Source organism: Natator depressus, chromosome 1, assembly GCF_965152275.1.
Source record: "Natator depressus isolate rNatDep1 chromosome 1, rNatDep2.hap1, whole genome shotgun sequence".
Classification (NCBI taxonomy): Eukaryota; Metazoa; Chordata; order Testudines; family Cheloniidae; genus Natator; species Natator depressus.
In genome coordinates this window covers 184370755-184394560 of record NC_134234.1, presented here as the reverse complement: position 1 = coordinate 184394560, position 23806 = coordinate 184370755, and the positions used below count along the sequence as shown (strand labels likewise).

The following is a 23806-nucleotide window of genomic DNA, read 5'->3' as shown; positions in this document are numbered from 1 at the left end:
ACCATGGACACAATTCGACGGTATTGGCCTCTGGGAGCTATCCCAGAGTGCTCCATTTTGACCGCTCTGGACAGCACTCTCAACTCAGATGCACTGGCCAGGTAGACAGGAAAAGAACCGCGAACTTTTGAATCTCATTTCCTGTTTGGCCAGCGTGGCAAGCTGCAGGTGACCATGCAGAGCTCATCAGCAGAGGTGACCATGATGGAGTCTCAGAATCGCAAAAGAGCTCCAGCATGGACCGAACGGGAGGTACGGGATCTGATCGCTGTATGGGGAGAGGAATCCGTGCTATCAGAACTCCGTTCCAGTTTTCGAAATGCCAAAACCTTTGTCAAAATCTCCCAGGGCATGAAGGACAGAGGCCATAACAGGGACCCGAAGCAGTGCCGCGTGAAACTGAAGGAGCTGAGGCAAGCCTACCAGAAAACCAGAGAGGCGAACGGCCGCTCCGGGTCAGAGCCCCAAACATGCCGCTTCTATGATGAGCTGCATGCCATTTTAGGGGGTTCAGCCACCACTACCCCAGCCGTGTTGTTTGACTCCTTCAATGGAGATGGAGGCAATATGGAAACAGGTTTTGGGGACGAAGAAGATGATGATGATGACGAGGTTGTAGATAGCTCACAGCAAGCAAGCGGAGAAACCGGTTTTCCCGACAGCCAGGAACTGTTTCTCACCCTGGACCTGGAGCCAGTACCCCCTGAACCCACCCAAGGCTGCCTCCTGGACCCAGCAGGCGGAGAAGGGACCTCCAGTGAGTGTACCTTTTAAAATACTATACATGGTTTAAAAGCAAGCATGTGAAAGGATTACTTTGCCCTGGCATTCGCGGCTCTCCTGGATATACTCCCAAAGCCTTTGCAAAAGGTTTCTGGGGAGGGCAGACTTATTGCGTCCTTCATGGTAGGACACTTTACCACTCCAGGCCAGTAACACGTACTCGGGAATCATTGTACAACAAAGCATTGCAGTGTATGTTTGCTGGCGTTCAAGCAACATCCGTTCTTTATCTCTCTGTGTTATCCTGAGGAGAGTGAGATATAATCCATGGTCACCTGGTTGAAATAGGGTGCTTTTCTTCAGGGGACACTCAGAGGAGCCCATTCCTGCTGGGCTGTTTGCCTGCGGCTGAACAGAAATGTTCCCCGCTGTTAGCCACAGGGAGGGGGGAGGGTTGAGGGGGTAGCCACGCGGTGGGGGGAGGCAAAATGCGACCTTGTAACGAAAGCACATGTGCTATGTATGTAATGTTAACAGCAAGGTTTACCCTGAAAGAGTGTAGCCAGTGTTTTATAAAATGTGTCTTTTTAAATACCGCTGTCCCTTTTTTTTTCTCCACCAGCTGCATGTGTTTCAATGATCACAGGATCTTCTCCTTCCCAGAGGCTAGTGAAGATTAGAAAGAAAAAAAAACGCACTCGAGATGAAATGTTCTCCGAGCTCATGCTGTCCTCCCACACTGACAGAGCACAGACGAATGCATGGAGGCAAATAATGTCAGAGTGCAGGAAAGCACAAAATGACCAGGAGGAGAGGTGGCGGGCTGAAGAGAGTAAGTGGCGGGCTGAAGAGAGGGCTGAAGCTCGAATGTGGCGGCAGCGTGATGAGAGAAGGCAGGATTCAATGCTGAGGCTGCTGGAGGACCAAACCAGTATGCTCCAGTGTATGGTTGAGCTGCAGCAAAGGCAGCTGGAGCACAGAGTGCCGCTACAGCCCCTGTGTAACCAACCGCCCTCCTCCCCAAGTTCCATAGCCGCCTCACCCAGACGCCCAAGAACGCGGTGGGGGGGCCTCCGGCCAACCAGCCACTCCACCACAGAGGATTGCCCAAAAAACAGAAGGCTGGCATTCAATAAATTTTAAAGTTGTAAACTTTTAAAGTGCTGTGTCATTTTCCTTCCCTCCTACACCACCCCTCCTGGGCTACCTTGGTAGTCATCCCCCTATTTGTGTGATGAATGAATAAAGAATGCATGAATGTGAAGCAACAATGACTTTATTGCCTCTGCAAGCGGTGATCGAAGGGAGGAGGAGAGGGTGGTTAGCTTACAGGGAAGTAGAGTGAACCAAGGGGCGGGGGGTTTCATCAAGGAGAAACAAACAGAACTTTCACACCGTAGCCTGGCCAGTCATGAAACTGGTTTTCAAAGCCTCTCTGATGCGTACCGCACCCTCCTGTGCTCTTCTAACCGCCCTGGTGTCTGGCTGCGCGTAACCAGCAGCCAGGCGATTTGCCTCAACCTCCCACCCCGCCATAAACGTCTCCCCCTTACTCTCACAGATATTGTGGAGCGCACAGCAAGCAGTAATAACAGTGGGAATATTGGTTTTGCTAAGGTCTAAGAGAGTCAGTAAACTGCGCCAGCGCGCCTTTAAACGTCCAAATGCACATTCTACCACCATTCTGCACTTGCTCAGCCTGTAGTTGAACATCTCCTGACTACTGTCCAGGCTGCCTGTGTACGGCTTCATGAGCCATGGCATTAAGGGGTAGGCTGGGTCCCCAAGGATACATATAAGCATTTCAACATCACCAACAGTTATTTTCTGGTCTGGGAATAAAGTCCGTTCTTGAAGCTTTTGAAACAGACCAGAGTTCCTGAAGATGCGAGCGTCATGTACCTTTCCCGGCCATCCCACGTTGATGTTGGTGAAACGTCCCTTGTGATCCACCAGAGCTTGCAGCACTATTGAAAAGTACCCCTTGCGGTTTACGTACTCGGCGGCTTGGTGCTCCGGTGCCAAGATAGGGATATGGGTTCCGTCTATGGCCCCACCACAGTTAGGGAATCCCATTGCAGCAAAGCCATCCACTATGACCTGCACATTTCCCAGGGTCACTACCCTTGATATCAGCAGATCTTTGACTGCGTGGGCTACTTGCATCACAGCAGCCCCCACAGTAGATTTGCCCACTCCAAATTGATTCCCAACTGACCGGTAGCTGTCTGGCGTTGCAAGCTTCCACAGGGCTATCGCCACTCGCTTCTCAACTGTAAGGGCTGCTCTCATCTTGGTATTCATGCGCTTCAGGGCAGGGGAAAGCAAGTCACAAAGTTCCATGAAAGTGCCCTTACGCATGCGAAAGTTTCGCAGCCACTGGGAATCGTCCCAGACCTGCAACACTATGCGGTCCCACCGGTCTGTGCTTGTTTCCCGAGCCCAGAATCGGCGTTCCACAGCATGAACCTGCCCCATTAGCACCATGATGCATGCATTGGCAGGGCCCATGCTTTCAGAGAAATCTGTGTCCATGTCCTGATCACTCACGTGACCGCGCTGACGTCGCCTCCTCGCCCGGTAGCTCTTTGCCAGGTTCTGGTGCTGCATATACTGCTGGATAATGCGTGTGGTGTTTAATGTGCTCCTAATTGCCAAAGTGAGCTGAGCGGCCTCCATGCTTGCCTTGGTATGGCGTCCGCACAGAAAAAAGGCGCGGAATGATTGTCTGCCGTTGCTCTGACGGAGGGAGGGGCGACTGACGACACGGCTTACAGGGTTGGCTTCAGGGAGCTAAAATCCACAAAGGGGGTGGCTTTACATCAAGGAGTAGTTCAGGCAGGACTTCACGGAGGGTTCCAATAAGAAATGGTGCACCTAAGTTATTGTTCTTATTGGAACAAGGAGGTTAGCCTGGCCTCTGATTGATACATGGCTAGATTTACCTCGCTGTACCTTCTCTGTGAGTGACTGCAGTGTGATCTAGAGGAATGAGTCCCCTAGACAGGGGAGGAGGCAAATGAGTACAAAACAAATCTGGTCTATTTCTTGTTTTGATCCACTCCATCTATCTTTTACATCTTTGGCTGGCAGCAGACGGTGCAGAAGGACTGCAAGCCATCCACATCTCATGGCTGCTCGGCAGAAGATGGTACAGTACGACTGCTAGCCATCCTCATCTCTTGCCTGCTTGGCAGAAGATGGTGCAATATGACTGCTAGCCATCCTCATCTCTTGCCTGCCCGGCAGAAGATGGTACAATACGATTGCTAGCCATCCTCATCTCTTGCCTGCCCGGCAGAAGATGGTACAATACGATTGCTAGCCATTGTCATCTCTTGCCTGCCCGGCAGAAGATGGTACAATACGACTGCTAGCAATCCGTATTGCCTGCCCGGCAGAAGATGGTACAATACGATTGCTAGCCATCGTCATCTCTTGCCTGCCCGGCAGAAGATGGTACAATACGACTGCTAGCAATCCGTATTGCCTGCCTGATCACCATTAGACGGTTCAATAGGACTGACTGCAGGACTAAAGAGAATGACCTGGTCAAGTCACCAAAAATTTAGTCCCTGTGCCCATGTCTGCCCAGGCGCTCCCAGCCGACGTGGCCAGGAGCACCTCGGACATGACGAGGACGGCTATCAGTCATACTGCACCGTCTGCTGCCAGAAGGCAATGGGTTGCTGCTACTGTGTAGCAATGCCGTACCGCGTCTGCCAGCACCCAGGAGACATACGGTGATGGTTACCTGAGCGGGCTCCATGCTTGCGGTGGTATGGCGTCCGCACAGGTAACTCAGGAAAAAAGGCGCGAAATGATTGTCTGCCCTTGCTTTCACGGAGGGAGGGAGGGAGGGAAGGGGGGGACTGACGATATGTACCCAGAACCACCCGCGACAATGTTTCAGCCCCATCAGGCATTGGGATCTCAACCCAGAATTCCAATGGGCAGCGGAGACTGCGGGAACTGTGGGATAGCTACCCACAGTGCAATGCTCCGGAAGTCGACTCTAGCCTCGGTACTGTGGAAGCACTCCGCCGAGTTAATGCACTTAATGCACTTCTGTGGGGACACACACACTCGAATATATAAAACCGATTTCTAAAAAACCAACTTCTATAAATTCGACCTTATTCCGTAGTGTAGACATACCCTCAGTAAAGACTTGAGCACTGACAAATAAAGCTACTGTTGTGGTGGTGAAGCTGTTTTTTCTTTCTTTTTTTTTTATTTTTTGGTAGATGCACGGGATTTAGGGTATGTCTACACTGGCAGAGTTACAGCGCTGGCAGTTACAGCACCACTCAGAGAGCGCTGAAGGGAAACTGCTGTTGTGTGTTCACACTGTCAGCTGCCCGCACAATAATGTATTCACACTTTCAGCGGTATTCAGAGCAGTGCACTCTGGGCAGCTATCCTGCAGAGCATCTCTTCCTCTTCCACCACTAAGAGTTGTGGGAAGACGGAGGGGGTCATGGGTCATCCTTGGTCCTGTCCCAATGCCCCATGATGCATTACTTCGCATCCCAGCAATCCCTGTGCTTCCGTGCACATTTGGTGCCATCTTTCAATGGTTTGTGTACTGCGTGCTCTGCCTCTTCGGTCTGCAGGAGTCGATCCTGAATTGTTGACCAGTATGCTGCTTGCTCTGACTGACATGTCATGAGTGGCACTGGAGTTATTTCTTAAACTACAAAGACAAGAGGAGTGCAACATTCATCTCGCCATGCGTACTAGCTATGAAACGAGATTGCTTGTGGCATTCATGGGGGTGCTGACCACAGTGGAATGCCGCTTTTGGGCTTGGGAAACATGCCCTGAGTGGTGGGATCACATCGCCATGCACATCTGGGATGAGGAGCAGTGGCTGCAGAACTTTTGGATGAGGAAAGCCACATTCATGGGACTGTGTGATGAGCTTGCCCCAGCCCTGTGGTGCAAGGACACAAGAATGAGAGCTGCCCTGCCGCTGGAGAGGCACGTGGCGATTGCATTGTGGAAGCTGGCTACTCCAGACTGCTACCGATCGGTTGCTAACCAGTTCGGAGTGGGAAAGTCGACTGTTGGACTCGTGTTGATGGAAGTGTGCAGGGCCATTAATTGCATCCTGCTCCGAAAGACCCTGGCTCTGGGCAACGTGCGTGACATTGTGGATGGCTTTGCACAAATGGGCTTCCCTACCTGCGGAGGGGCGATAGATGGCACACACACAGGCGAGTCTCATCTTACGCTGGGGTTTCATTCCGCAGTCAGCACGTAAACCAAAAATCACGTATAGTCAAAATTATATTGAGTGTAATGGCAGATGGAATCGCCCACGCTACAGGTACAGTATTTAAATTGTTATTTTTCTCTTTTTTTTATTTTTTGTTTTGTTTTTGCCGACTGCGCAAAGCTGAATTTGCGAATGTTAAGTGCGTGTAAGATGAGATTCGCCTCTATTCCAATTCAGGCACCAGACCACCTAGCCACCAAGTACATTAATTGGAAGGGGTATTTCTCAATGGTTCTCTAGGCGCTTGTGGATCACCATGGGCGTTTCACAGATATTAACACAGGCTTGTCCGGAAAGACGCATGACGCATGCATCTTTTGGAACACTGGCCTGTTCCGGAAGTTGCAAGCAGAGACTTTCTTCCCGGACCAGAAGATCACCATAGGGGAAGTTGAAATGCTGATTGTGATCCTGGGAGACCCGGCCTACCCCTTAATGCTGTGGCTTATGAAGCCATACATGGGGCAACTTGACAGCAACAAGGAGCAGTTCAACAACAGGCTGAGCAAGTGCAGAATGACTGTTGAGTGTGCTTTTAGCCGTTTAAAGGCCTGTTGGTGCTGCCTATATGGGAGGTTGGACCTGGCTGATGACAATATTCCTATGTTTATAGCCGTGTGTTGTATGCTCCATAATATTTGTGAAGGGAATGTTGAAAGCTTTACTCAGGGCTGGACCACTGAAGCTCAGTGGCTGGAGGCTGAATTTGAACAGCCAGAGACCAGGGCTATTAGAGGGGCTCAGCACGGAGCCATAAGGATCAAGGATGCCTTGAGGCAGCAATTTGAAGCTGAAAGCCACTAATATTTGTTGCTATGCTCGGGAGTGCAGTGCTTGTAATGCTAGGAGGTTATTGTGATTGGTGCAGACGATGCAATATGCAGTTTAAGATAACTGTCTGTTGCTTTGTAGAGCTCTGTTTGCTTTCAATTAATAGAATATAGATTGCTTTCAAACCAACACACCATATTAAAAACCATATGTCTTTTATTAAAAAACAACAATTGGAGGAGAATGTCAAAGAAAAAAACACATCAGCACTAAGGGGGATGGGAGAAGGGAAGGTCCTAGGAGGAGGTGGAATCCCGGGACAGCTAAAGATTTGTGTATGTCCAGGGATCATATCCAACCTTCTCTTTTGGAGTAGAGTGCAGTGGGTACTGTACTTCAGCAGGGCCAAACTGCAGAGGGATGGGTGTTGAGTGCAGTGGGTACTGGGAGTCCGCAGGGCTGGACTGTGATCGGGGAGGAGTGGAATGCCGCAAGTACAGACTGGAGCCAGGAGGTTGATAAGAGTGTGTTGTCAGTGTCTGGGGGGCGCATGGGAAAGAGTTTTGCAACAGTGGCTGCAGGGGAGGGCTGGGTGTGGAGCTGCTCGGTTTGCAGTGCTAGTATCGCCTGGAGCGTGTCCACTTGGCGCTCCATAATGTTTAAGAGCCGCTCCGTGTCTTCATTTCTGGCATACTGCGTTCTCTTTTCAGTCCCTTTTCTCGCTGTCCCGCCACTCCTTCAATTCCTGTTTTTCGGCGGCAGAGTGCATCATAACATCACGCAGAAAGTCCTCCTTAGTTCTTTGTGGCTGCTTTCTAATTCTGAGCAGCCGTTCAGCTGGCGATAACAAAGAGGGAGGCTTGGCTCCCAAGGTCATCTATGTGAAGCCAAAAAGCAGCATTCTACAGAAGCAGTATTGTTTGCAACACACAGAACACTGATTCAGTGGTTTAAAACACAGCCAGTATTCACATACCTGTCACTAACTGGCTGACCCCAGGCAAGCACACATGAGCCACAAGACCCCCAAAATGGTGAGTAGCCCCAGAGGCAGGGTAAATCAGTGTTCCTGGACCCTACTGTACACTGGGCATGTGGCTCTTGGGGAGAGCCAGCACTTTAGGGGGAGGGCCTGATAATGATTCCTGTCCCCACATTTTCCACAGGCTGTGTTCATTATGGAAGATATCTCACGGCTGAGGGTGAGCAGGGAATCAAGGGAGGGTCTTCTCTAAGACTGCAGCTTCCACCCTGGCCCTTATGTGGCTCAAATGTGTGTAGCAATTGTCCTCCCCCTAGCCCTCCGTGACGGCACAGTGGTGCGGGAAATATACCATTAATGGAGCAAGAAACAAAGCAGCTCTGCCAAAGAACCTGCGACAGCAGATTGCCCGGTATCTCCATGAGAGTTTCCTGGAGATCTCTGAGGCAGATTCCCGTGAAGTGAAAGAGTTAATCAACAGCCTGTTCCGCCCCTCAGACTAGGCATGTGGTGGTACGTGCATCATACAGACACAACCCTGCTTTCTGCAGCCCTCCTGCCCGCAACAACTTGCTTCAGCGATTCCCAAAACCAAATCCACTTACCAGGGGCCTCCTCTCCTGTTTGCACTTCGCCAAGATTCGACAGCTGTGACTGGCTAGCCTCCTCCAGGGTAGAAAAAAGCTCCTGACTGCATGCATCTCTGATCTCCGAGTCATCCTCTGCCTCTGAGTCCCCCTCCTCCTCCTCTTCTAAGATCTCCTCCTGGCTCAGTCCACTCTCAACTGGCACACGAGCCACTGAAGTATCCACAGTGGCCTTCGCAGTGGAGGTGGGGTTGCCACTGAGTATCACGTCCAGCTCTTTGTAGAATCGGCAGCTCATGGGCGGTTTGCCTCCTGAGCCTTGTGGTAGGTGTTCCACAGCTTCTTCACTTTGACCCTGCACTGCAGTGTGTCCCGGTCGTGGCCCCTTTCTGTCATGCATTGTGAAATCTGCCCACAGGTATCATAATTCCTACGGCTGGAGCGCAGCTGGACTGGACAGCCTCCTCTCCCCAAATGCTGATGCAGTCCAGCAGCTCGGCATTGCTCCAAGCGGGGGCTCACCTGGTGCGTGGAGCAGGCATGGCCACCTGGAAAGATGTGCTGAGACCACTGCATGCGTCACCAAGCAAACAGGAAGGGGACTTTCAAAATTCCAAAGGAATGGACGGGGTGGGGATGACAGTTGGTCACCTGAGGGCAGGGCAGTAGAGTTCAAACCGATGACCAGAGAGGCAAGAACAGGTATTGTGGGACGCCTCCCGGAGGCCAATTGCAGTGCTGTAATTGACCAGGGTATCTACACTGGCACCGCAGTGCTGTACCCCCAGTGCAGAAAGCTGTACGCCCCTCATTGGGGTGTTGTTTTTACAGCACTGCAACTGCGCAGTTTCTGCGCACTAAGTGGCTTGGCAGTGTGTACACCTCGGGAGTTACAATGTAGAAAGCTGTTTTACTGTGCAGAAACTTGCCAGTGTAGACAGAGCCTAAGTTAGGAAGAATTAAACCACAAGAGCATTTTGCTAAGGTCTCACTTTCCATACAGATTACAGAAATGTCAACTAAACAAATTCTTATCATGCCTGTTTTAGCAGCCCTCATGCACATGCGCCAACCACAGAATATTGATTCCCATTTACAGAGATCAGTGCAGAGGATCAGATTCCCACCTACGGAGAGGAGTGCAGACGAATTTGGAAAGACTTTTTTTGGGGGGGGAGGGGTCGGGGGTCAATTGCAGGGTCTCCATCCTCCAGAGCTGGGAAGTGATACAACCCGCTGGACAGTCCTGTTTCATAACTCTGCCTCAAGGACAGGTGAAAGAAGATTTAAAAGTATTTTCTGAAAGCCAGGTTCAAGATTTAAACCTGACCATCCTCATGGTTGTGGTGATGTTAGCCACCTAGATGCCATCAAAGCATAACTATATGGCCGGATAGCATACTTATGTCTTGCGCTATTAAAGTGACTGCTTTGCATACAAACCCTCTTATTGTTTAGCAGATCCTGGAATAAAATAGATTTAAGTCATGATATTTTTACCTCTTGATTGCAGTATTGATGCGCGCTAGGCTACTCTGTGACTCAGAGTATGTCTGCACTGCAATGTAAGCCCAGGATTTGAACTCAAGATCAAACCTAATACTAATTCCATCCAGAGACAATCTGACCCAGGGTCCCAGGACCCCACAGAGGTGGAGGGTCCAAGCCTGAGTAAAGCCAGGACCAGGGTTCAAACCCTATTGCTTTGCAGTGTAGATGCAGCCCCACTGGACTTGTGTTCTGGGAGACCACCAAAAGTATGTCACAATCCTACAGGCCAACTTTCTTTGTCTTGCTAAGACAGTCACATTTTCCCACACTGCACCATGAACAAAGGGCTAGAGCAGGAGGGTGTTAGGAAATCTGCGATATGATTGGTTGGACTCAGGTCTGCATACAGCAGTGTGGACGCTGGAACCTCAAGTTCAGGCCCAGGTTAGAAAATTCTTAACCTGGGGTTGACAGTCAATGTAGATGCTCAAGCCCTGTGTTCTGTAACTCAAGGTCCGCTGAATCGAGTTCCACTAACCCTAGGTTTACATTGCAATGTAGACATATCCTCAGCTCCCATCCAGCAAAAAGCTCTCAGAATGTGTGCTCGAATTGCCATGGGCTGGTCCCAAATCTTGCAACTCACTGGATAGTTAAAGAATCAGCCCCGGTTTGTTTTGTGACTTGATTTGAGTTTTCAGGTCATGGCACTGTCAGCATGTGATAATACTTTCACTGATGCAGTGGGAAGACGCAGGACTAGATCCTGGGCAGTGCCTGGCAAACACAGGGCCGGCTCTAGGATTTTTGCTGCCCCAAGCAAAAAAAAAAACACCACCCAGAATGCCGCCCCTGGAATTGTGCTGCCCCCTTGGTTTGCTGGTGCCTAGAGCCGGTCCTGGGCAAACAGCTGACCCAGGAACAAAGATGTGCAAAGCATCAGCCCCAACCTGCGCTGTACGTTCTTTGGGCAAAGTAGAGGATCTGGCTTATAGTTGTTCCAACATGATTATTTGATCCTGGTACAAATACAAATAAATAGCAGCCATACTGTTTCACTGTCACTTCAGATGGCAACATACCTACAGGTATTAGTAACTTAAACTCTAGATATAATAATACTTAGTTCTTTTATAGTGGTTTTTATCAATAGATTTCAAAGCACATTCCAAAGAGGAAAGTATCATTCACAACAAATACACTTCACTTGAATAACACACACAAACCATAGCCATACACTAACAACTGTAAATGCAGAGGGGATTGGTGCCATGTGCAAAATGCATTGGTGGTCTCTAGTCATTAGGTAGTCAACAGTGTGACAAGGTCTGGGGTATTAACTGGTTCCTGATGAATAAAAGATTAACTCCAGCTCTGCTTCCCCCTTCCTTTGCACAGGTGGTATGGGGGAAGTGCTAAAACAGAGGTTGCTTGGAAATCAGGGAGGAGAAAGCCCATGGGAAGGTATGTCTCCACCCAGCAGAGGGAATAGGACTGGGTTGCAGCACATTTTCTGATTATTTTAATATATTTTAGTTTTTTCATGCAAATACTGCTTCTATCCTTCCAGAGTAAATATAGGGGGAAGAGACTCTACTAACTAAAACTGGCTATTGGCTGGTGAATCATTCCATTAGCTCATACCTCCATATCACAACAAACCACTAATGCTACAACTGGAAACCTCAGCAAAGAGACTAAGAATTGAACAGGATGTTGAGACTCAACTCCCCTCTTACTCCTAAATGGTCCCTTAAATTGGCACATGCTTGCAACTTAAGTTGGTCCCTTAAGTTACCATTGATGGAGGAATGTAGGGGGGCGCTTTGGCTGTTCTTGCTGTACCCATTCTGGTGATAGCAAGAGGACTTAATCCTCCATGGATTTCAATGTGACATCTTTCACCTGGGTTTGTTGCTGAGAAGTCTGTCCAATAATAGGCCTTCAAAAACCACACTTCTCACCCGAATATAACAATTGCTTCATCTCACTGAGGCTCTATTTCAGCGTTATTCTTTCTGGTTTGAGGGGGATGTGTATTGCAAGAGGGTGTTTTTCTTCTTCACAAAACAGGGAGCGGAAGTTGCCAGCTGAGGTCTGTGAAAAAGGAAACGGTTAGGCAAAGATAGTATCACTTCAGCCGTATTTTCAAAGTGAAGATAGCTGCAACTGCCCAGTATCAAGTCTACTTTGTTTGCCTTCTGTAGTTATCCCTGCAACAAACTATCACTTCACAAGGCAAATACTGGCCCTTCTCTGGTTTTCCTACAAACAGGATTCCCAGACAGCAGTTTAAATGCAAATACTGTGAGCACAGTCCAGCATCTTCAGTATAACAAAGAGAGGGTTTTCTTTTTGAAGAAGCAGAATGTGAACATGTAGAATCCTGGTGGACGTTGAAGTTTCAAGACTGGAAAATGTGAAGTATGCTCTTGTTCTAGAATCCCTTGTATAAATGGAGGTTTCTGGATTGAAAACCACTAGAAAATCTGAGCCAAACCAGCCACACTCGTTAATTCTGTAAAGTCTTCTGGCAGAAAGTTTGGGAAGGGCAATTATAGGCTGTAGGGTAGGGGAAGGCAAGGGGAATTGTGTGCCCTTACATACTGCATGTGTGAAGAGGCCGACAAGTGAAAGATATCCTTGTGTGTACCTATCTGCCACATTGTGTATCTATTTAGTTATGGATCTTCTCAGGGTACAGTAGTGTTTCCGGGTCTGTCTGATGTGTTTGTATATAGAAAGGAACATGTGAATCTTTCTGTTTCTGTTCTGTTCAGCAGAAAAAATCTAGCTGTCGCAAGTGTCATGAAATCAGACTTTGGTGAACAGGGGTTAGAAAATAATTTTGTTGTGGTCCATTTGGGCTTTGTAGCTTCCCAGCTGATCAATACTGCAGTGGGAGAAGGTCAGTCCAGAAAGCTCACTTAGGGCCTAATTACTGCTGTTTCTGTAGGAGTGCACAAAATGTAGGGGAAAGGGCGCAAGGAGCTCCTTCCTTCCCTCCCAGGACACCCATGGAGGAGGCAGCATAATTAGCCTAGCTGTGCTCAGGAACACTATGCACAGTGTTTGCTGGCCTCCTGGGATTTTGGTTATTAACCCTTGAGAGGAGCTCATATACTGTGATGATGGGTACAATTATAAGAACCTGGACAGATAGACGATATGCAGGGATATGGCAATTCTATATTCAGAGACTACCTAAGAAGGAAAGCGTTTACATTTTGAGTTTATCTGTGAGACCCTGTGACTTAGCTGTGTATGTCAGTGCAGCTATTTCATTTGGGTGTGTCTGTGAGGGCAGTTAGTCTGGGAGTATATGTTTGTGAGAGTGATGAATTATTGTGGGGGATAGGGGTGTCTGTGTGATGAATTTAGGAAGCTGTTTGTTTAGGATTTGTAGAAGCATTCAGTTCAGGATTGTATTTTTGTATTTGGCTGGCTATACACACCACTTGTCAGCAAAGTAGAAGTTGTGGCCAAGTTTCCTTCTGAATCTCTCCTGTTCCAACCCGAATGTTTAAGTCTCAGCAGAAGAAAAGACGATAGTGCAGTCATGGAAGAGACTGCTTTTCATAGCTTAATCAACTCTAAAAGCCAACATCCTGTTTGTATGTAGGGGCTGTGTACATCAGCGCCTGTAACCCTTTTGTGACAATGGCAAGTTGACAGGAAGCAAATGTGAACAGCCTTTTTATATGGGACCCTTGCTTTTTTAACCTTGTGTCCTGCTAACTGTGTCCCGAAATCTCTCTCCCCACTCACCCCTCCAAACCCTTTCCCATCCCTCACCAATAAACTAACAGTGCAAGCTCCAAACCTCACCCTCCTCTTCAGGGACTTATCTGCAGGAAATGAAGTCAGCTGGAACGCTTTGTACTATTGACATTTTTGCTCTATTTCTGCAGCTGCACTTAAGCACATTTGAGCACACACAAACCCAGCACTAACTTATTGCTCAGGATATCCAGGACCTGCTGGAATTGATGGGAGAGGGGGCAATTGAGGCCCTGACACCACTGAAGCTCAAACCAAATTAAGGATGTTTAAATTTGAGCTAAATATGATTCCAGCTAAGCTGATTCCTAACACATTCTGACTGGCCCAAGAGCGCAGGACTTTACTGAGTTTGTAGCCATATACAAAATAGCTAACGGATGGATCCTAACCCTGTGAGTGTTTCAAACCTTCCTGTGAGCTGGGCTGTAATATGGTTGTCAGGCAGTATCTACTAACATGGTGGTTCTGCTATGCAGAGGCCAGCACTGTGTAACCAGATTAGTCAGTCTTCCTTCCTAACTCTCAAGTTCTTCTGTGAAGAAGAGTATCCCCAGAATATACTAGGAACATAGGAATTGCCCTACTGACAATACTTGATAGGGAGTATTTCACCATATGAAAATAAATCCACAGTTGTCTGCTTTGGTTTTAGAAACAATATTACATTGAAAGATGTCTTTTCCAACAGCATTGCACTCTCTAACACCAGGCAAGGCCTCAGTATTCAGTGGGAAAGAGTGACATTGTGACACTTCCCAGAGGTACCCAGGGCTGTGAGGCACCTCGCTAACACCTGCCCATAGTGCGAGGAAGCCTTGTCTGTGTCTGTCAGGGGTCAGGTCCCCAACTCCATCAGCGACAGACAACACAAGCACTCCCTTTTCAGCCCAGGTGGGCTCCACTGTTCTTCATGAATGCTAGCAATAGGCACACTCCGTCCATTGAGCATTGCCCTGCAGTGTCCAGCCCCTTATCCACTGGAGGGGTGGACAACCTGAGCCTGAGAAGGAGCCAGAATTTACCAATGTACATTGCCAAAAAGCCACAGTAATATGTCAGCAGCTCCCTACCCCGCTCCCAGTGCCTCCCACCCACTGGCAGCCCCGCCGATCAATGCCTCGCCCTCCCTCCCCAGTTAGCTGTTTCGTGGTATGCAGGAGGCATGGGGGGGGGAGGGAGGAGCGAGGGCATAGCAGGCTCAGGGGAGGGGGCGGGAAGAGGTGGAGTGGGGGCAGGGCCAGTGGCAGAGCCAGGGGTTGAGCAGTGAGCACCTCCCGGCACATTGGAAAGTTGGCGCCTGTAGCTCCAGCCCCGGAGTCGGTGCCTGTACAAGGAGCCTCATATTAACTTCTGAAGAGCCACATGTGGCTCCAGAGCCACAGGTTGGCCATCCCTGCTGACTGGACACTCAGGCCGTGTCTACACTACCCGCCAGATTGGCGGGTAGTGATCGATCTATCAGGGATCGATTTATCACGTCGAGTGTAGACGCGATAAATCGATCCCTGATCGCTCTTCTGTCGACTCCGGAACTCCACCATGGTGAGAGGCGGAAGCGGAGTCGACGGGGGAGCGGCGGCCATCGATCCCGCGCTGCGAGGACGCGAAGTAAGTGATTCTAAGTCGATCTAAGGTACGTTGACTTCAACTACGCTATTCTCGTAGCTGAAGTTGCGTATCTGAGATCGATTCCCCTCCCACCAGTGTAGACCAGGCCTCAGAATTATCAGATCCTCTGTTCCCAAAGGAACAGTACACACAGCTTACCAGTTACACCTTAGAACACAACTCTGCTGAACACACAGCCCTTAGATTTTATAGAGAAAGCAAGTATAAGTTTATTTAACAAAGAACAGAGATTCAAATGATAGCAAACAAGTATTGGAAACAAAGGGTTACATATAAAATACATTCATAACACGCATTCTAGAGCCTCAACTCAGCTAACAAGATGTCCTCTTGTCTGATAAGGTACTGCTTACCCCAATGTCCTTCTCACAGCGTTTTCCAACGAGTAGCTGAGACCCTCTTTTCAGGAGAACAAGCCCCACTGGCAGCTTGTCTTCCCCCAGTGAAGGAAGCCAGGGTATCTTTCTGCATCCCTAGGTATACTAGACCAGTCCTTTGTTCTTCACCTCTAAAACAGAGTCCCGTCTCCCTGCTGTTTACCTCTTTTTTTCCTTTCTGAAGTCTCAGCAATCTCTTCATTAGCATTTGACTCAGTATGCTAATAGACTTCTATTGTAAGACCCACCAAATGCCATGGTCACCTAGGGGTACAAAGGTTTCTCACCTCCTGTCTGGTGGAATCTGTCTCAAGGTATACTATCTCTGGGTGACCCACCTTTAACTACATGGCCTTAAGACCATAGTATCCAATATATATACAATCTCCTTACATAGTATCCAGACATACATTTTGCAAAAATTATGGTGACCAATGTGGCACAAGCTTTCAGGAGAAACCTTACATGACAGTCTTTAGTGAACTAGTATGTGAATACTAGACCCAGGGATTATTGTAACCTTTATGCATCCCTGTACCCTCTGCCAGTTGGCATCAGGAGGTCCTTGGATCACAGAAACACCGAACTGCCATTACTGTCTCTTACAGCACCTAAATTTCTTGGGAGATCTCCCATTTCAGAACTGATTCAGCTATGTCCATGTAGCATGAGAGAACAAAGATTGGGAGCACAAAGTGGTTAGGTTGCAAGCATATGCCATACTGTACAAATACAGTCACTGGACAAGCTCACCACCAGCACAAAACTCATCCTGTCACTGGCCATGGCAAAACTGTTCCAAATAGAATAAATCACCAGTTTAATATACAGCAAGCCTTAATTTAGATATCATTTAAAAAAATACAGTCAGAGCCCAGGAGCTGGGCTAATCTCTATATATTGGTACCAGATGTCAGCATGTCTCTGAATTTGGTGCTATCAGGTCCAATTCCCAGTGGACAAACACCAACATCACAGAAACTGCAATCACAACTGGCCTCTTTTTCGGCTGTTTCAATGGAGAGGCCAAGAACTGATTGGATCTTGGAGACTGAACCACATGCTCAGTCCCCTGAGGTGGCCCCTTCTCCAGGAGAGGGCTTGGGGCACATGAGTACGGAACTGTGAGGACGAAGTTTGTAATGTCATTGCCTGTGCTATGACTCTTGTACGGATAAAGATGACTTCAGGCTCTCTGACTGTCAAGCTGGCACTTTTAACCAGCACTAAATTCACTTTAAAAAATGTTTAAAAAGCACATCAATGGAAGCTGTGTAAGTTAAATACACATAGTTTGAACTGGGACCTTTTCCTGAAAAATAAATACAGGCTTATAGTTCAAACATGCAATATTTTTATGTTGCAATGTTTAGGGTAAGTTTTATGCAATTTCCTAATTGTAACAGAACAGGAATTGGCTGATCTGTTGGGGCTGTTACCTGACAAACATTTTTAGTCACAAATTTGCATGGAGGCTCTCACATGGCTTTGAGTGGTTGGTACTTCAAACCTTGAATACTTTAGTTTTCTGACAGAACTCTATCAGAGGTCAATCTTTTCTGTGGTACACAGCGGAAAAGTGACTTTAATCTCTCTGCTTGTCACTTGAATGCACAGAGCTGGCTCAGCTCACAAACTGACCATTATCAAGCAGAGATTGCATAGCCCTCAACAAAGAAAGGGTCCTGTTCATGGAGAGACTATATGATCTAGACAGGAAGCTTGGCCCAGCTCACAGCTAGCCTGTGGTATCTGAAGAGAATATTAGTCTAGCCCACAGAAAGACTAAGAGCTGGCTTAGTGCAAAGATGGACTGTGTTATCTGCAGAGAGGGCTGGTTGTTCCCACAGACAGACCAGGTAGGATGGACAGAAATCTTGCCCGGCTTATAGCTAGACCGAGGTGGCCAACCTGTGGCTCCGGAGCCACATACGGCTCTTCAGAAGTTAATATGTGGCTCCTTGTACAGGCACCGACTCCAGGTGTGCCGGGGTGCTCACTGCTCAGCCCCGGCTCTGCCACAGGCCCTGCCCCCACTCCACCCCTTCCCGCCCCCTCCCCTTCTCCTGCCATGCCCTCACTCCTCCCCCCCAGAGCCTCCTGCATGCCACGAAACAGCTGACGAGGAGGTGCAGGGAGGGAGAGGGAGGCTCTGATCGGTGGGGCTGCCAGTGGGTGGGAGGCACTGGGAGCGGGGCGGTGGGGGGGGGGCGGGGGTGAAGGGGAGCTAATGCGGGGCTGCTGACATATTACTGTGGCTCTTTGGCAATGTACATTGGTAAATTCTGGTTCCTTCTTAGGCTGGCCACCCCTGAGCTAGACTATGCTATCCAGAGATAGACAAGGCCCAAGCCCAGCCCCTGGAATGAAACCAAGACTAATTCACAAACAATGTTATCTGGACAGAGGGATGGCCCAGCCCCCAGGGGAGTAGATTATGTGGACAGAGGGCTGGACCAGCCCATGGAAAGACTGTACTGCATATTTGTTATTTTTACAAAGGGGGTAAGAATGTGAGTTAAAAACAGAACTAGCAGCTGGCAGTGTTCCCTCAACCTCATTATGCAAGGGCTTTGGAACCCCAAGCTCCTTGTGGAGCAAGAAGAAGAGCCCTTCTCCTTTCTCTAAGAAATATTTGAGGAAGAGAGAGAAGCCCAGATTTATTTCAGATGAGCTGTTGATCTGAACTGGCTGGGGCTAGGGGTGCTAATGACGCATCAACTGGCACTGCAGCCTCCTCTTCCTGATGTTGGGACTATTGCCATTGCTTTGCGACACTTTCAGCAAACAAGCCGTCAGTAGACTCACACAGTAATTGTCCTTGCCCACCGAGTGCCCAAAGTGACTGCTCATTAAGTGTCTGCCCCTAAGGCCAAAGTTCAGGATATTTTGCCAGCATTCTTCAGTCCAATATACCTTATCCAATACAGTACACTCAGAAAGCACTGTGCAAGTATGAACCCCGTTGAGTCCAAACTGGTACATTCTGGAAGCACTGTTCAGCCTGGTAAATCCTATTCAGTTCAATATGTCCAGCAAGTACTGTTCAGCCTGGTACACTCTGTTCAATTGGTATACTGTATCCAGCAGTTTCTCATTCATCTAGTACATCCAGGGAACGATTCTACAGGCTCAATCCATTTAATTAACTTCTGCAATTCAAACTACCAAAGCTGAAAGAATAGCACCCTCTTGTGACTAATGGGGGAAAGCAGAATGAACATTTCAAGTTTAAAGTAAGATAAACATTCAAAGAAACCTCTAGACCAGAGGTGGGCAAACTACGGCCCACGGGACCGTCCTGCCCGACCCCTGAGCTCCTGGCCAAGGAGGCTCGCCCCTGACCCCCTCCCCGCTGTCCCTCCTCCCCCTCAGCCTCAGTGCGCCACGCTGCCAGCGCTATGGCCCGCTGCTCCTGCTGGGCAGTGTGGGCGGTGTGGTTGGCTCTGGCCGGGCGGTGAGCTCCTGCTGTTCTGAGCTGCATGGTAAGGGGGTGGGTGGGGAAGGTTGGATAAGGGGCAGGGGGTCCCGGGGGCCAGTCAGGGGCCAGGGAGCAGGGGGCGGTTGGATGGGGCGGAGGTTCGGGGGGGGGCAGTCAGGGGACAGGGAACAGGGGGCGTTGGATAGGTGTGGGAGTCCCGGGGGGGCTTTAAGGGGGTGGGGGTGTGGATAGGGGTCAGGGCAGTCAGGGGACAAGGAGCGGGGGGGGGGTTGGATAGGGAGTGTGGTCCCGGGGGGAAGTTAGGGATGGGGGTGTGGATAGGGGTCAGGACTGTCAGGGGACAGGGAGCAGGGGGAGTTGGATAGGGGGTGCTGTCCCAGGGGGCGGTTGGGGTGGGGGGTCCCAGGAGGGGGCAGTCAGGGGACAAGGAGCAGCGGGGATTGGATGGGTCAGGGGCTCTGACAGGGGCAGTCAGGGGCCGGGAAGTGAGAGAGGATGGATAGGGGGCAGGGGCCAGTCTGGGGCGGTACAGCCTTCCCTGCCCAGCCCTCCATACAGTTTCACAACACCGACGTGGCCTTTGGGCCAAAAAGTTTGCCCACCCCTGCTCTAGACATTTGTTGAAATTGTCATGTCAGGAGGATGCTCCAACACCGCCTTTTCCATTTATTCCCCCTTTTTAAAGAATGATATAATTAACAATAGCTGCAGATTTTTATTGCACCAGTTTCAGGATTTATAACGGCATTGGTAGCTTGTGAGAGCAATAGAATCCAACAGGGTCAGATGGCTGGGCACAAAAAAATCCCTAGAAGTGTGTGTGAAATACATAATATACTTTACACACTTCTACTCCTGGGATAGTAGTGAAAGGTTCTTTTAAAAATACTGCTGTAGACGGTTTTCAATGGCACTGATTGCCACAGTGGCTGAGCACTTTTGTAACCAAACACCATGATTAATGGGAAGTTGGCAATTGTTACTTTTTGACAATACACTTTTGGTCTAATAATTGAAGTAATAAAACATAGTAGGTCTCCTTGTTCTCCTCCTTGTATCTCCATTGTTCACCTTTTCCCTTCCTTTGCCCCATTTGTTCCATCTACTGTATTTTAGTTTTTTTTCTTCTGTCTTCTTCAGCTGTCTGGTTTCCCTCAATCTAATTTTTCTACAATACAGTAACTCCTCACTTAAAGTCATCCCTGTTAACATTGTTTCGTTGTTACGTTGCTGATCAATTAGGGAACATCTCATTTGAAGTTGTGCAATGCTCCCTTATAACATTGTTTGGTAGCCACCTGCTTTGTCCACTGCTTGCAGAAAGAGCAGCCAGTTGGAGCTAGTGGTGGGGGCTTGGAACCAGGATGGATCAGCAGTCCCCCTATCGGCTCCCTGCTCCCCTAAGTTCCCTGTGCAGCAGCCACCCAGCAGGCTATCAGTTGCCGGGCAGTTCAGCTGTCCCTCCCCCCACTGCCATGTGCTGCTCCTGCCCTCTGCCTTGGAGCTGCTCCCAGGAGCCTCCTCCTTACTGTGCAGGGGTGGGGGGGAAGAGGGGTGCTAATGTCAGGGTGTCCCCCTTCCCCCACTCCTTTACCCCATTAGGCTATCTGCACAGAGCAGGGGGGAACACGACAGGGCTCAGGACGGAAGGAGCTTGCTGGCAGCAGCTGCTGTCTCAACTGATCTACTTAAAAAGGCAGTGTACTTAGAGTATGGTCAGCGTACTTAAAGGGGCAATGCACATCTCTCTCTGTCTCTCACGCAAGGTGTGTCTCTGTCTCTCTCTGCCATGCTTTCTCCCCTCCCTCCATTCGTGCTGCCTTGTAGAGTGAGAGGCTACATTAACAAGTGTTAACCCTTGAGGGCTCAGCTGAGTGCTAGTTCATCATTTAGCAGTAAGGCATTCCCTGGGAAATATCCCACCGTCTTCCAGCCTCTGACTTCACCACCTCAACCAAGCTTAACAATCATCATTGCTTTGTACAGTATTAAATTGTTTAAAACTTATTCTGTGTATATATAGTCTTTTGTCTGGTGAAAAAAATTTCCGTGGAACCTAACCCCCCCTATTTACTTTAATTCTTATGGGGAAATTGGATTCGCTTAACATCATTTCACTTAAAGTAGCATTTTCCAGGAACATAACTACAACGGTAAGCGAGGAGTTACTGTATTTAATTGCTAACTCCCTCTTTCCTTCTTTCAATTCCATTCCTCTCTTTCCCGTCCCTCTCTTTTTTCCCCTGTGGTGTTCTTTCCTTATTCCACTGGTCTCCATTACTCCCTATCATTTTTTTCCTGTCCCAGTCACTCTCTCCCCTGCTCACTAACATTCTCTCCTGTTATGAGCATCATTTATGGTGGAAAGCCTTTCTCAAAGCAGGTTTTGCAATGTTTCCTAAAAATGGTCCAATTCTGGATTCACTTGATCTTTTCTAGAAGTTTTCTCTGTAGCCAGATCCCGTCGACTGAGAATGCTCTGTTCCCAGCTCTCACCTGCTTCATTCAAGGTTTTGTGATCTGCATTGTTGTAAAAGAGTGCAGCTGTCACAGTAGTTCACAGAGCAAATTCAGTCTTTTATATAGCTGGGGTTTGTATTATTAATTGATGTATTAAATGCCAACTGGGACTTGAACAGAGAGGCGAGAGGAAGGAAGTTTTGAAGGAAATGCTGCTTAGAACACTGCTCTGTACTCAGATTACTCTGCCTATCTGTTCCAATGGTATGTTTGTACTGCAATTACAAGGTGTGAGTGCAGCTCAGCTAGCTTTAATCTAGCTAGCTCAGGTCCCAAAGCAGTGAAGCCAAGAAACCTGAATAATCACCCACAGGGCTAGCACATGCTGAAGCATGCACTGCTGCAGCTCCACTAGCTAGATTAATGCTAGCTTTGGTATGTCTAATCAAGCTGCAATCACCTTTTGACTGCAATATAGATATAACTAGAGTAGGAAGGTAGACTTCTCTCTAGTCTTTCAGCAAAAGTCAGGGAAAACAAGACTTAGCATTCCTGATACGTATTGCTGATTTTTTAAAAAGGGTCCAGAGGTGATGCGCAATTAGAGGCCAAAAGAAAAGGAGTACTTGTGGCACCTTAGAGACTAACCAATTTATTTGAGCATGAGCTTTCGTGATGAAGTGAGCTGTAGCTCACGAAAGCTCATGCTCAAATAAATTGGTTAGTCTCTAAGGTGCCACAAGTACTCCTTTTCTTTTTGCGAATACAGACTAACACGGCTGTTACTCTGAAACCTGTAATTAGAGGCCAGTAAGCCTAAATTCACTACCACGTAAATTGGTTGAAACTATAGTAAAGAACAGTTATCAGACACATAAATGAACATGATATGTTGGGGAAGAGTCAATATGGCTTTTCTAAAGGGAAATTATGCCTCACCAATCTGTTAGAATTCTTTGAGTGGGTCAACAAACATGTGGACAAGTGTATAGAGTGTGGACTTTTGGAAAGCTGTTGAAAAGGTCCCTCACCAAAGGCTCTTTAGCAAAATAGGCAGTCATGGGATAAGAGGAAAGGCCCTATCACTTATCACTAATTGGTTAAAAGATAGGAAAGAAAGAAGAGGAATAAATGGTCAGTTTTCACAGTGGAGAGAGGTAAATAGCAAAGGGTCTGTACTGGGATGAGTGCTGTTCAACATACTCATAAATGATCTAAAAAGGGGGTAAAGAGTGAGATTTCAAAGTCTGCAGTTGATACAAAAGTATTCAAGATGGCAGTCAGTTTTGGATTTAACTATGAGTTACAAAGGGCTCTCCCCAAACTGAGTTACTGGGCAACAAAATGACAAATTAAATTTAATGTTGATAAACGCAAGGTAACGCACATTGGAAAACATAATCCCAACGATACATGCAGCATGACGGGCTCCATCATCTAAATTAGCTGTTATCCCTCAAGAAGGAGAGCTTGGAGTCACTGTGGCTAGTTCTCTGAAAACATCTGCTTAGTGCGCAGCAGCCATCGAAAAAGCTAAGAGCGGCTTAGGAGCCATGAGGAAAGGCACAGACAATGGGATAGCGCCTAGCACAATGCCGCTCTACAAATCCATGGTGTCCAGGGAGCAGCTCTTGCAAAACCAGGGGGCAGCCCTACCCCCTGCTGTTACGCCACCCTTGCAACAGCCGTGCAAAAAATCCTCGAGGGGGCAGGGTGCTTGGGCCAAACCTGGGGCGCTCCCCCCAGAGCCCCCGGCACCAAACGGCCCCCGTTGCCTGGGCCCGGGGGCTGTGACGAGAGGTGAGAGCGACCTGCGCGCCCGCCGCGGCCTGGGCAGTCAGGGGCCCCTCCTCCCACGTGACCAGTTTGTTTATGTTTCACCTAACCAGTAGAAGCGTGTGAGTGACACTCACTCCGTCCCAAGCCGCTTTAACCCCGCCTCCGCCCGCCCAGGACGAGTCGTTATTGGAGGAGATTCCGAAAGGGCTTTATTCATTGGCTGACATAGGAGCGACTCCTTCCGCCGCACAGAGCCGGTGCGAGAATCGGTTTTGTTTACCCGCGATGGACTTCGTGCCCATTCGCCCCGCCCTCTGGCAGAGCTCATTGGCCGACATGAGAGGGCGGTGTGCGCCCATTGGCTGAAAGCAGAATGACCACGCCCCACTGAAGTCCTGTTCCGCCTCCAACGCGCCCTCATTGGTGGAGACGGCCGGGTGGCGGGTGCCCATTGGCTGAGAGTGGCGTGGCCCCGCCCCTTCAGGAGGAAACCGCCTGGCC

At 48.8% G+C, this 23806-nt stretch overlaps 1 protein-coding gene across 1 annotated transcript; it reads left to right on the top strand.

Annotated features, from left to right (window-relative positions):
• On the top strand, window positions 1-23682 carry LOC141983829 (uncharacterized). Its single transcript, XM_074946850.1, has 3 exons — window positions 1-757; window positions 1346-1784; window positions 23535-23682. The coding sequence occupies exons 1-3, from the start codon at window positions 175-177 to the stop codon at window positions 23680-23682; spliced, it is 1170 nt and encodes a 389-aa protein (XP_074802951.1). The 5' UTR covers window positions 1-174.
• The last annotated feature ends 124 nt before the right edge of the window (window positions 23683-23806 follow it).

Bases quoted from the DNA above. Each gene is read 5' to 3' on its own strand.
- LOC141983829 (XM_074946850.1), top strand. From the start codon at position 175: ATGCAGAGCTCATCAGCAGAGGTGACCATGATGGAGTCTCAGAATCGC. The intron at 758-1,345 runs GTGAGTGTACCT...TTTCTCCACCAG, and splicing joins AGGCGGAGAAGGGACCTCCA to CTGCATGTGTTTCAATGATC. The intron at 1,785-23,534 runs GTGGGGGGGCCT...TGGCTGACATAG, and splicing joins CCCAGACGCCCAAGAACGCG to GAGCGACTCCTTCCGCCGCA.